The sequence below is a fragment of the Crocuta crocuta genome, unplaced genomic scaffold (genome assembly GCF_008692635.1).
Source record: "Crocuta crocuta isolate KB4526 unplaced genomic scaffold, BGI_CrCroc_1.0 scaffold73, whole genome shotgun sequence".
Lineage (NCBI taxonomy): Eukaryota > Metazoa > Chordata > Mammalia > Carnivora > Hyaenidae > Crocuta > Crocuta crocuta.
The window spans coordinates 57193-69715 of NW_027529443.1; the positions used below are offsets into that span (position 1 = coordinate 57193).

Genomic DNA, 12523 nt, shown 5'->3' on the forward strand with positions numbered 1-12523 from the left:
ATACCTAGGAATAAACCTAACCAAAGAGGTAAAAGATCTGTATGCTGAAAACTATAGAAAACTTACAAAGGAAATTGAAGAAGACACAAAGAAATAGAAAAACATTCCATGCTCATGGATTGGAAAAATAAATATTGTTAAAATGTCAATACTACCCAAAACAATCTACACATCCAATGCAATCTCAGTCAAAATTGCACCAGTATAGGAGGATTAGGAGGAACTTGACGGAGGAACAAGGGGGAGAAGAAGGGGGTAAATGGTGGGGGAAAGGGAGAGAGGCAAACCATGAGAGACTCTTGAACGCTGACAAAAACTGAGGACTGATGGATGTGGGGGGGAGGGAGGGATGGGCATGGAGGAGGACACTTGTGGGGATGAGCACTGAGTGTTATGTGGAAACTAATTTGACAATAAACTATTTGAAAAAAAAACAAAATAAGAATAGTACAAAATATTGATATTCGACAAACTTAGAATAAAAATGTCATTGTTCCCCCCCCCAAAAAAAAATTGCACCAGCATTTTTATCAAAGCTAGAACAAAATATTCTCAAATTTGTATGGAACCTCAAAAGACCCCAAATAGCCAAAATAATGTTGAAAAAGAAAACCAAAGTGGCAAGAAACACAATCCCAGACTTTAGCCTCTACTACAAAGCTGTAATCACAAGACAGTATGGTTTGGGCACAGAAACAGACACATAGACCAATGGAATAGAATAGAGGATCCAGGGACGCCTGGGTGGCTCAGTCCGACTTTGGCTCAGGTCATTATCTCCTGGATCGTGAGTCAAGCCCTGCGTCTGGCAGCCTGGAGCCTGCTTCAGATTCTGTATCTCCCTCTCTCTCTGACCCTCCCCTGCTCATGCGCTCTCTCTCTCTCTCTCTCTCAGAAATAAAACATTATAAAAAATAAACTGAAATTAACTGATGGGTGTGGTTCTGTCTGCCAACTTTGTAGAGCATTCCCCACACTCGTAATGTGACAGCACACTGGGGAACGAGGGTGCATGTGGGGCAGATTCAGTGTTTCCATTAAGAGAGCTCCTGCACACTGTTACTGGCTGNTGAGCACTGAGTGTTATGTGGAAACTAATTTGACAATAAACTATTTGAAAAAAAAACAAAATAAGAATAGTACAAAATATTGATATTCGACAAATTTAGAATAAAAATGTCATTGTTCCCCCCCCCAAAAAAAATTGCACCAGCATTTTTATCAAAGCTAGAACAAAATATTCTCAAATTTGTATGGAACCTCAAAAGACCCCAAATAGCCAAAATAATGTTGAAAAAGAAAACCAAAGTGGCAAGAAACACAATCCCAGACTTTAGCCTCTACTACAAAGCTGTAATCACAAGACAGTATGGTTTGGGCACAGAAACAGACACATAGACCAATGGAATAGAATAGAGGATCCAGGGACGCCTGGGTGGCTCAGTCCGACTTTGGCTCAGGTCATTATCTCCTGGATCGTGAGTCAAGCCCTGCGTCTGGCAGCCTGGAGCCTGCTTCAGATTCTGTATCTCCCTCTCTCTCTGACCCTCCCCTGCTCATGCGCTCTCTCTCTCTCTCTCTCTCAGAAATAAAACATTATAAAAAAATAGAATAGAGGACCCAGAATTGGACCCATATATGTATGGCCAACTAATCTTTGGCAAAGCAGAAAAGAGTATCCAATGGAAAATAAGACAGTCTCTTTAGCAAATAGTGCTGGGAGAACTGGACAGCAACATGCACATGAATGAAACTAGAGCACTTTCTTACACCATACACAAAAATAAACTCAAAATGGATGAAAAACTTAAATGTGAGACCAGAAATTATCAAAACCCTAGAGAAGAAAGCAGGCAACAACCTCTTTGACCTCAGCCGCAGTAATTTCTTGCTTAGCACATCTCCAAAGGGAAGGGAATCAAAAGCATAAGTGAACTATTGGGACCTCATCAAAATAAAAATCTTCTGTACTGCNCTGGGTGGCTCAGTCCGACTTTGGCTCAGGTCATTATCTCCTGGATCGTGAGTCAAGCCCTGCGTCCGGCAGCCTGGAGCCTGCTTCAGATTCTGTATCTCCCTCTCTCTCTGACCCTCCCCTGCTCAGCGCTCTCTCTCTCTCTCTCTCTCTCTCTCTCTCAGAAATAAAACATTATAAAAAAATAGAATAGAGGACCCAGAATTGGACCCATATATGTATGGCCAACTAATCTTTGGCAAAGCAGAAAAGAGTATCCAATGGAAAATAAGACAGTCTCTTTAGCAAATAGTGCTGGGAGAACTGGACAGCAACATGCACATGAATGAAACTAGAGCACTTTCTTACACCATACACAAAAATAAACTCAAAATGGATGAAAAACTTAAATGTGAGACCAGAAATTATCAAAACCCTAGAGAAGAAAGCAGGCAACAACCTCTTTGACCTCAGCCGCAGTAATTTCTTGCTTAGCACATCTCCAAAGGGAAGGGAATCAAAAGCATAAGTGAACTATTGGGACCTCATCAAAATAAAAATCTTCTGTACTGCAAAGGAAACAATCAATAAAACTAAAAGGCAACTGTTGGAATGGGAAAAGATATTTGCAAATGATATATCAGACAAGGGGTTAATATCCAAAATCTATAAAGAATTTGCCAAACTTATCACCTAAAAAAACCAAATAATCCAGTCAAGAAATGGACAGAAGACATGAATAGACAGTTTTCCAGAGAAGACATCCAGATGGCCAACAGACACATGAAACAATGTTCCACACCGTTCATCATCAGAGAAATACAAATCAAAACCACACTGAGATACCACCTAACGCAGGTCAGAGTGGCTAAAGTTAACTCAGGAAACAACAGATGCTGGTGAGGATGTGGAGAAAGGGGAACCCTCTTGCACTGTTAGTGAGAATGCAAACTGGCACAGCCACCCTGGAAAACAGTGTAGAGGTTCCTCAAAAAATTTAAAATAGAATTATCCTATGACCCAGCAATTCGGAATTTATCTGAAGAATACAGGAGTGCTGATTGATAGGGGCACATGTACCTCTATAGCAGCCCTTTCAATATTAGCCAAATTATGGAAAGAGCCTAAGTGTCTATCAACTCATAAATCGATAAAGAAGATGTGGTTTATATATACAATGGAATACTATTTGGCAATGAGAAAAAAATGAAATTTTGCCATTTGCAGCAACAAGGATGAAACTGGAAGATATTATGCTAAGTGAAGTAAGTCAGTCAGAGAAAAACAGATATCATATGTTTTCACTTAATAGAAGACCATGGGGGAAGGAAGGGGAGGAGGATAGTTACAATCAGAGAGGGAGGGAGGCAAATCATAAGAGACTCTTAAATACAGAGAAGAAACTGAAGGTTGATGGGGGGGGGTGGGGAGCAGAGGAAAGGGGAAAATGGGTGATGGGCATGGAGGAGGGCACTTGTTGAGATGAGCACTGGGTGTTGTATGTAAGTGATGAGTCACAGGAATCTACCCCCAAAACCAAGAGCACACTATACACTGTATGTTAACCAACTTGACAATAAATTATAGTAAAAATAAATAAACACTTAAAAATTAAATAAATAAATAAAAACTTTAAAAAGAAAAGAAAACTAAAAAGAAACTGACCAGAACCAGTCACGACCACTGACTGTCTCTGAGCATGCACAAATGTCCAATGTATGAACTCTTGACATAGAAGGACCTAAAACCCTACTCTCAGATCATGTTATGGATGCCAATCTCTGGTAATGGATAGCATGAAAACATATCCAGAAGCTTCTCACAGGCACAGACAACAAAATGACTTCAACCTTATTAATTTCCTTTATTTGATTCTGAAATCACATAGCTCCTCTCCCCTGTAGACAGACTCTTTTTGTTTGCCTTAAAAATCTCTGACTCTCCCCCTTAGAGAAGGTGGATAAGAGGCTGGCTTTCCCATCTGGTTTGGCTGCCTCTCCAATAAACTTCCCATGCTGCACACTTGATGTCTCAGTGATTGACTATGGTGTGCCTCAGGCATACAGACTGAGGTCTGGTTACCAAAGTATGCAAAGCCCTGATCTAAAGTAACCAATAAATTCAACTCTTTCTTCTACAGAACAGTGTTTTGAACTATGTGAAGGCCAAGATGTGTTTTCTCTAAAAGAGGAATATTGATATGGTGTGTAAAACAAATAAATTTAAGGCAGGGTCCTCTCTCTCTCCACATTAGCATCCTCATGGGAACTCACTCCTGATAGTATCTCTAAAATATAATACCCAGCGTTGGATACAGCATGAGCCAAGGCAAGCCCCAACAATATAACCGTTTTCATCCAACAGTGATCAGCCCAGAGCTCTTGCCTTATAAGAGGCTGCTTAGCACCTGCCTGAGCTCTGAACCAAGCACAGGAGTCTCTGCTGAACCCCAACCATCGGCTGCTTTCTTCCCCAGAAAGAATAATACCTGGCTCCTTGCCACGCGACGATAAGACAGCCCTGGCGGGTAGAAGAAGGTCACTGAGGTTCCATAGGAGTCTTCACCATCATTCCACACTGTCACTTTCATATTCAGTTCCAGGGTACTCCCCACCACCAGAGTCTTCAAGCTAGGTGTTGGGGTAGAAGGCAGGAAATGACTCTGAGACTGGGGCTAGAAAAGGTCTGGGGGTGAAACATAGAGTGGGAAAGTAGGGAAGAGATGAGATACAGGTTGTCTGTTTCTGAGCACAGTATAGAAGTTTTAGAGAGAGACAGAGCAGAAGTTCCAGGTTCAAAAAGAGGGGTTGGGGAGCCAGGGCAGGTCTAAAGAGTGGTAGCTCACCCTGAGAAGTCAAAGGAGATGCCAAGGTCATCCTGGCAGACATGGTCAGTTCCACAATTCTTCTCAAAGGGAAGCTGAGAAGGAAGCAAAGTAAGGTTTTCTCCAAGATCTGGAGTCACACCCTCCACTCCCTTCTGGAAGATTCCAACACCAGGACTCACAGAGGCCGTGAAGTATCGCTGAGCATCCACAGCCAATATAGGCTGGAGGTTTCCAAAGGAAGGGATAGGTTTGCCCACCAGGGAGAAGTTGAGACGCAAGGTGATGGGGGTCACCACGTCCTCCACACAAGCCTAAAGAATGGACATTAAAGACAGCAGTGGCTAAGGGATGCATCTTCACAGTCACTAACTGTGTCCTGTTCCCTCATATGTAAAATACAGTTGGGGTAACGATGATACCCAGCTGTGCTCAATGGCTGTAATTCACCATGCAGAACCTTTGCTTTTTTTAATTAATTTTTTAAAATTTACATCCAAGTTAGTTAGAATATAATGCAACAATGATTTCAAGAGTAGATTCCTTAATGCCCCTTACCCATTTAGCCCATCCCTCCTTCCACAGCCCCTCCAGCAACCCTCTGTTTGTTCTCCATATTTAAAAGTCTCATGTTTTTCCCCCTCCCTGTTTTTATATTATTTTTGCTTTCCTTCCCTTATAATCATCTGCTTTATATCTTAAAGTCCTCATATGAGTGAAGCTACTTGATATTCGTCTTTCTCTGACTAATTTCGCTTAGAATGATACCCTCTAGTTCCATCCATGTAGTTGCAAATGGCAAGATTTCATTCTTTCTGATTGCCAAGTAATACTCCATTGTGTATACGTACCATATCTTCTTTATCCATTCATCCATCGATGGATATTTGGGCTCTTTCCATACTTTGGCTATTGCTGTTAGTGCTACTATAAACATTGGGGTGCATGTGTCCCTTAGAAGCAGCATATCTGTATCCCTTGGATAAATACCTAGTAGTCCAGTTGCTGGGTTGTAGAGTAGTTCTACTTTTAATTTTTGAGGAATCTCCATGCTGTTTTCCAGAGTGTCTGCACCAGTTTGCATTCCCACCAGCAGTGCAAAAGAGATCCTCTTTCTCCACATTCTCAGCAATATCTGTTGTTGTCTGACTTGTTAGTGTTAGCCATTCTGATGGGTATGAGGTGGTATCTCACTGTGGTTTTGATTTGTATTTCCCTGATGATGAGTGATGTTGAGCATCATTTCATGTGTCTGTTGGCCATCTGTCTGTCTTCTTTGGAAAAATGTCTGTTCATGCTTTAGTCCATTTCTTCACTGGATTATCTGTTTTTCTGACTGTTGAGTTTGATAAGTTCTTTACAGATTTTGGATACCAACCCTTTATCTGATATGCCATTTGCACATATCTTCTCCCATTCTGTTGGTTGCCTTTTAGTTTTGCTGATTGTTTCCTTCACTGTGCAGAAGCTTTTTATTTTGATGAGGTCCCAGTAGTTCATTTTGCTTTTGTTTCCCTTGCCTCTGGAGATGTGTTGAGTAAGAAGTTACCATGGTCAAGGTCACAGAGGTTCTTGCCTGCTTTCTCCTCTAGGATTTTGATGGCTTCTTGTCTTACATTTAGGTCTTTCATCCATTTTGAGTTTATTTTTGTGTACGGTGTGAGAAAATTATCTAGTTTCATTTTTCTGAATGTTGCTGTCCAGTTTTCCCAGGACCACTTGCTGAAGAGACTGTCTTTATTTTATTGAATATTCTTTCCTGCTTTGTCAAAGATGAGTTGGCCATACATTTGTGGATAAACTCTGCTTTGCCTATTTTCTGCCTTGGATTCCTTCCCCGCAGCCTCCCACACAGCTCACTCATTCTATTCAGGATCTTGCCAAACTCTACCTGCTCAAAAGATCTCCCTAATACCTTCTCTGCTCTCCTCCCTGACTTTATCCTTTTTTTAAAATTTTAAAAATGTTTATTCATTTTTTTAAGAGAGAAAGAGCAAGAGCACAGCAGAGAGCAAAAGTGGGAGAGGGGCAGAGAGAGGGAGAGGCAGCATTCAAAGCAGGCTCCAGGCTCTGAGCCATCAGCACAGAGCTTGACACAGGGCTTGAACTTGTGAACTGCAAGATCATGACCTGAGCTGAAGTCAGATGCTCAACTGACTGAGCCACCCAGGTGCCTTGGCTTTATCTTTCTTCATGGCATTTATCACTACCTGACATCTATTATCTAGGAACTTGGTTGCTTTTGACCTTCCCCCCGAGTTTCCCTAAGCATGATTGTTTGGTCCACTGCTGCATCCCCAATGCCTCAGACAAGGCCTGTCTCAGAGAAGCAGCTCCTAAAAGATTCCCAGTACATCACCCCCTAGCTCTCCAAAGCAGTGGTACTATCCTAAAATCCAGCTATGTAGCCTTGGCAGCTACAGGTGACCCATCCATTTATTCATTTGTTCACTCACTCATTCAGCTAATTCAGCACCTCCTATATGCCAGGTGCTGTGCTGGGACTGAGCCACAGTGAGAATCAGAACACACTCTGTTCTTTTCCTACCCACCCCACTGCCAGCCTCAGAATCTCTGCCATCCCCAGGACTCCAAAGTCCCCTTACCAGGAGGAGCAACCTCACGGTCTCACAGTACTGTCTCAGCCCAAGGACTCGGACATGAGTCAGATTCCGGGCTTTTGTCTCTTCAAAGATGGCACGGGGATTCTGGCGGCCGGGGTCGAGGGTCAGGTCAAAGGTCACAGTGCTTTGGAGGTCACCTGTATGGGAAAGGAGGGCATAAGGAAGGTTAAGAAAGTCAGAAATTCCTCAGGTGGAAAAGGATCAAGGCAGAAGACAGGAATCCTGAGCTGAGGGATTCCAAGGGTCAGAGTATCTTGAGTCAAAGAGGAGAGAACTCACCCAGCTGATTCTTGGGACTTTCATAAACATGAAGGCAGACATTGGCACCACCCAGTGCCTTGGCAGAATCTGTCTCCTCCCGACACTCAAACGCAGACCTGGCAATCTCTGTAGCTGTGAATTGGAGACTCACCCACACCCTGAGCACAGGTCTGGTCCTATGAGTAGAACACTGAGATGATGGCAAGCCCCTGGTCCCAGGAGGACAACCTGGGATGGGGATCGGGAGGCTGGAGTCCTAGGTGGACTCAGGATACCATCTGGAAGTGTCTGAGAAAGGCTTTCTGACCTTAGCAATAGCACATGTTCTTGGGCCCCCACAGCCAGGTCCACCAGTCCATCCTGGGTAAGGTCCTGACCCCCACTCAGTGACTGCCCCAAATACTGGAGGCTGGGAGAGAGCTGGGAGGCTGAGATCCGCTGGCAAGAGAGGGAAAGGCAAGTCAGGTTGAGGGTGAGGGAAACAAGTTGAAAATTAGCAACAAGAGGAACAGGGAGGTATGAATATGGGAGACAGAAAGAAGAGGTGAGTAGTGAAAAGATGTCACCAGAAGTGCCTAAAAATAGGAGATAGGTGGGGAAATGATGACTAGAAAAGAGGAAAGATATCTAAGACATAAATGAAGACATGGTGATTGAAAGGCTGGCCTGGTGACCTGGGCCTCATTCATTCATTAATCTACTTAGCTTCCTCATGCTAAGTTTCCTCATGCTTCACATGGGGAAAATAATACCTCCGAGTTTAGCCATGAGTAGTAAATGAATTAATGCATATAGTTCTTTGAACAGCACCTGAAAAAGTCACTAGTCAGTTAGTGATTATGATGAGTATTAGGGCTAGATGGGACCTCAGAGCTCATCTGGCCCCACCTCCCAGTTGTCAGATAGTGCCAAGGCCACACAACCTTTAAGAGGTCAGCTCCAGACCTGAAATCCAATCCTCTGACACCATGCCCAAGGGCTCTTTTTGCGCCCAAGGATGACCATGTCTCTTTAGAGGACAAGGAAGGGCAAACTTGGGATGGGAAGTGGCTCTGTGTTCCTTCTCTTTTATTTCCATTGCTCCTGTAATGACAAATCCCTTGGAGAATGTGCCCTTTAAAATCTCTGGACCCTACTGGGACTGGTAAAGATTAGGCATAGTCATAATAAAATAAAAGAGTAATGTGCCAATTACTAATGGTGTCTAGAAAGGAAGAGGAAGGTAGTGATATACAAACCCAGTCAAATGGCCTCATGCTTAAGAAAACTGATCTCACCACCATATTCTCAGGTTTGTGTGGGGCCCAGTGGGAACAGAGTAAGTCCTTCCCAGTCAAGCATGTGGTGGGAAGGAAGAAAATTTTGGTGGGCCAGCAAATATGGAAAGGCCTCCTCTTAGAGTCTTTACACCCTCTTGGGTATAACTCAAGTGATATTTGCAGTTGAGGGTGTTCATAAGATATGCCTCTAAGCAGCTGTAGCAAGGTAAAGTTAAACCAGTTGATGTGGAATTAATGCAGTTTCTTGACATCTGGTGTTATTGTCAACAAAGCGTTTCACTCTCTTCTTAAAGTTCCAAGTTCTTTAGTGGTGCCTGAGTGGCTTAGTAAGTTAAGCGTCTGACTCCTGATTTTGGCTCAGGTCATGATCTGCCAGTTTGTAAGATCAAACCCTGTATCAGGCTCTGCACTGTCAGAGGGATTCTCTCTCTACCTCTGTCTGCCCCTCCACCACTAGCATATCCTTGCTCTCTCTAAAAATGAATAAATAAACTTAAAAAAAAGTTCCAAGTTCTTTAGAAACCCTTTTGTTGTTAAACTGTATTAACAATAGTTGATTATAACACTGTAACACCAATTATGTGCCAGGAACATATGTGTATTTATACTATGTATGTACATCATATGTACTAACTCATTTAATCCTCAGAGCAGTAGCCAAGTGAGGTTCGTTCTCTTATTATCACCATTTTACAGATGAGGAAACTGAACACAAAGAGATGTGTAATGACTAAGAACATGAAGCTGGAAAGTAACATGACTGCAGAGATCTTCTTCGACATTTTTGTTCCAACAATTTTTTGAGATATAATTCACACACCATACAATTTACTCTTTTAAAGCATACAACTTAGTGGTTTTAGGATGTTCTCAGTTATGCTACCATCACCAAATCAATTTTAGAACATTTTGATCACCCCCCCCCACGCAAGAAAACCCATACCCCTTATCACTCACCCCCATGTTCCTCATTTTCCTCCACTGCCAGCCCCTGACAACCTCTAATCTACTTTCTGTCTCTATGGACTTACCTATTCTTAACACTTCATATAAATAGAATCATACAATATGTGTCCTTTTGTTTCTGGCTTCTTTTTACTTAGCATTATGTTTTTCAAGATTCATCCATGTTGTAGCAAATACTAGTACTTCATTCCTTTCACAGGCAAATAATATTCCATCATATAAGTATTTATTTACAACAGAATTTATCTGTTCATCAGTCAATGGATATTTGGGTTGTTTCCACCTTTTGGATATTATTAATAATGCTACAATAAACATTGATGTATAACTTTTTGTGTGGACCTAGGGTTTCGATTCTCTTTTTGTGTGGACATAGGGTGGAACTGCTAAGTCATACGGTAACTCTATGTATAGCCTTTTGAGGAACTGCCAGATGTGTTCCAAAGTAGCTGTAGCCTTTTACATTCACACCAGCAGTGTTTATGGGTACCAAATTTTCTCACAGTCTCATTAACACTCCTTATTATCTCTTTTTTTTTTTTATTCTAGCCATGTCAGTGGGTGTGAAGTGATATCTCACTGTGGTTTTGATTTGCTGATGACTAATGACTAATAATGTTTAACATCTTTTCATGTGCATATTTGTCCTTTGTTTATCATCTTTGGAGAAATGTCTATCCAAATCCTTTGCCTAGTTTTTAATTGACGTTTTCTTTAACTTTTCCCATGGGAAGAAACCCTCCCTGTTCAGGAAAACCTGCCCCATTGGATGAAGTACTCCTGCCTAGACAGATATTTGGCAGGATTACTGATGACATGAGGAAATAGTCGTGAAGCATCCAGGGAGAAGGGATGAGTAGACAGGCAGCCTGAGGCAGCCAGACCTAAACTGACTGGCAACAGAGAGCCACCAAGAGACCAAGCGCTGGGTTAGAAATCAGGACATTGGAACCTCCCTCATCACCATTCCTGATCCACTATAAATCTTGGACAAGTCACTGATCTTCTCCATGCCTCAGATTCCATCTCTAAAGTGGGTTTGCTAATGCCTGGGCTATGTACCTTGTAAAGCTGCTGGGGGATTAAAAGGTCTGGATAGAGAACTTACTCAAGAATCAAGTCCTCATACAAATAGGGAACATACCAATGTGTCCATTTCTAAAATTCCAGATTTCGGGGCACGTGGGTGGCTTAGTCGGTTAAGCGTCCGACTTTCGCTTAGGTCATGATCTCGCGGTTCATGGGTTCGAGCCCCGCGTCGGGCTCTGTGCTGACTGCCAGCTCAAGGCCTGGAGCCTGTTTCAGTCTGTATCTCCCTCTCTCTCTGACCCTCCCCTGCTCACACTCTCTCTCTCTTTCTCTCTCTCTCTCCTAGAAATAAATAAAAAAACATTAAAGAAATAAAATAAAATTCCAGATTTTGCTTGCTGCCTACAAGGTGCCCAGGCCTAGCCAAAGGAAGAAAGATAAGGGAAAGGAGAACTTTCTTGGTGGCAGTGTAGAAGACAGGGAGAAGCAAGGAGGAGGTGGTCTTAATAGAATTTGCGACTGGACCTCACCTGGCTGTGGGAGACGCTGATGCCCAGTTCTGAGGTTCCATGAAATAGGTAGACAGCACCCCGGTTCTCCTGCTCTCCTGGGGCTCCGATGGCCACGTCTGTCAGCTTGTCCCCATTCACATCCCCCAGCACTGTCAGGGCTGCCCCAAAGCGGCCCCAGGGGTGGCCCTCCTCCCCATAAAGAACGACCTCACACTGCCACTTAGCCTTCTGCAGAACAAACAAGTGTCAGGTCCGGACGCAGGCAACCCCTCCACCCCACACCCAGGCCCCACCCAACCCAAGTCTCATCACACACTTACCCCCTGGGGCAAGTGGCACATGGACACCTGCCCCCCCTGGGTTGGCTTGTAGTAATTGGGAGCCCCAATGAGGACGAGGTCAGAGCTGCCATCTCTGTCCACATCCACAGCGCAGAGGGAGGCCCCAAAGTAGGAGCCGATCTGGAGGGCAGAGCGTGAAGTCACCCTGCCTGCCGCTGGCAGTGGCAGCCCCTTCAGGGATAGGTCCCTCCTCTCCCCAGCCACCAGGACCTTCTCCCATGGACCCCAAAACCTCTTCTTCTCCTCCCTCTCTTCCCCTGGAGACCCTATCACTCTCATGTTTCACTCTGGCTTCCTCTACATCCAACCTGGGTCCCTGCGACTTCAGCATTTGGACTCCATTGCTCGGATGTCCAGGTGAAGATGACAACCTTCCCAGTATGCTGATGGCGGGGGGCCCCCAGGATCAGGCTCTTCACCCCCTTCCAAAAGGCCAGCTCGGTGGAGTAACCTGAGGGGAGCAGGCCTCAGCATAAAAACTTCCTCCCTACTCTTCGAGCTCCTGCCCTTCCCAGGCAGCTCATCTCCCACCTGTGCCTCCAACCACAGCCTTTTCTCACCCAGGTAGGAGTCCCTCATATCCACATTCTCTTGAGACATGTTGATGAAAGTGGGTCTCATATTTTGGGGGTACAGGAAGGCTCCTCCAGACCAGGTGAAGCTCCCCACAGCCCCCAGAACTGGGCCATCCTGTGAGGAAAGGATTCCAGGGCTAAGCAGGTTCGAGTCCAA

At 43.9% G+C, this 12523-nt stretch overlaps 1 protein-coding gene across 1 annotated transcript in view; it reads right to left on the reverse strand.

Annotated features, from left to right (window-relative positions):
• Positions 1 to 12523, reverse strand: part of ITGAX (integrin subunit alpha X) — a 62360-nt gene that overhangs the window by 37388 nt on the left and 12449 nt on the right. Inside the window, exons 11-20 of the mRNA XM_077760305.1 lie at positions 12352 to 12481; positions 12100 to 12242; positions 11771 to 11911; positions 11469 to 11678; positions 7971 to 8101; positions 7682 to 7839; positions 7385 to 7539; positions 4961 to 5092; positions 4800 to 4873; positions 4443 to 4584 (exon numbers count right to left, since the gene is read on the reverse strand). Of these exons, the coding sequence (XP_077616431.1) occupies positions 4443 to 4584; positions 4800 to 4873; positions 4961 to 5092; positions 7385 to 7539; positions 7682 to 7839; positions 7971 to 8101; positions 11469 to 11678; positions 11771 to 11911; positions 12100 to 12242; positions 12352 to 12481 (1416 nt within the window). The remainder of the gene's footprint in view (positions 1 to 4442; positions 4585 to 4799; positions 4874 to 4960; positions 5093 to 7384; positions 7540 to 7681; positions 7840 to 7970; positions 8102 to 11468; positions 11679 to 11770; positions 11912 to 12099; positions 12243 to 12351; positions 12482 to 12523) is intronic.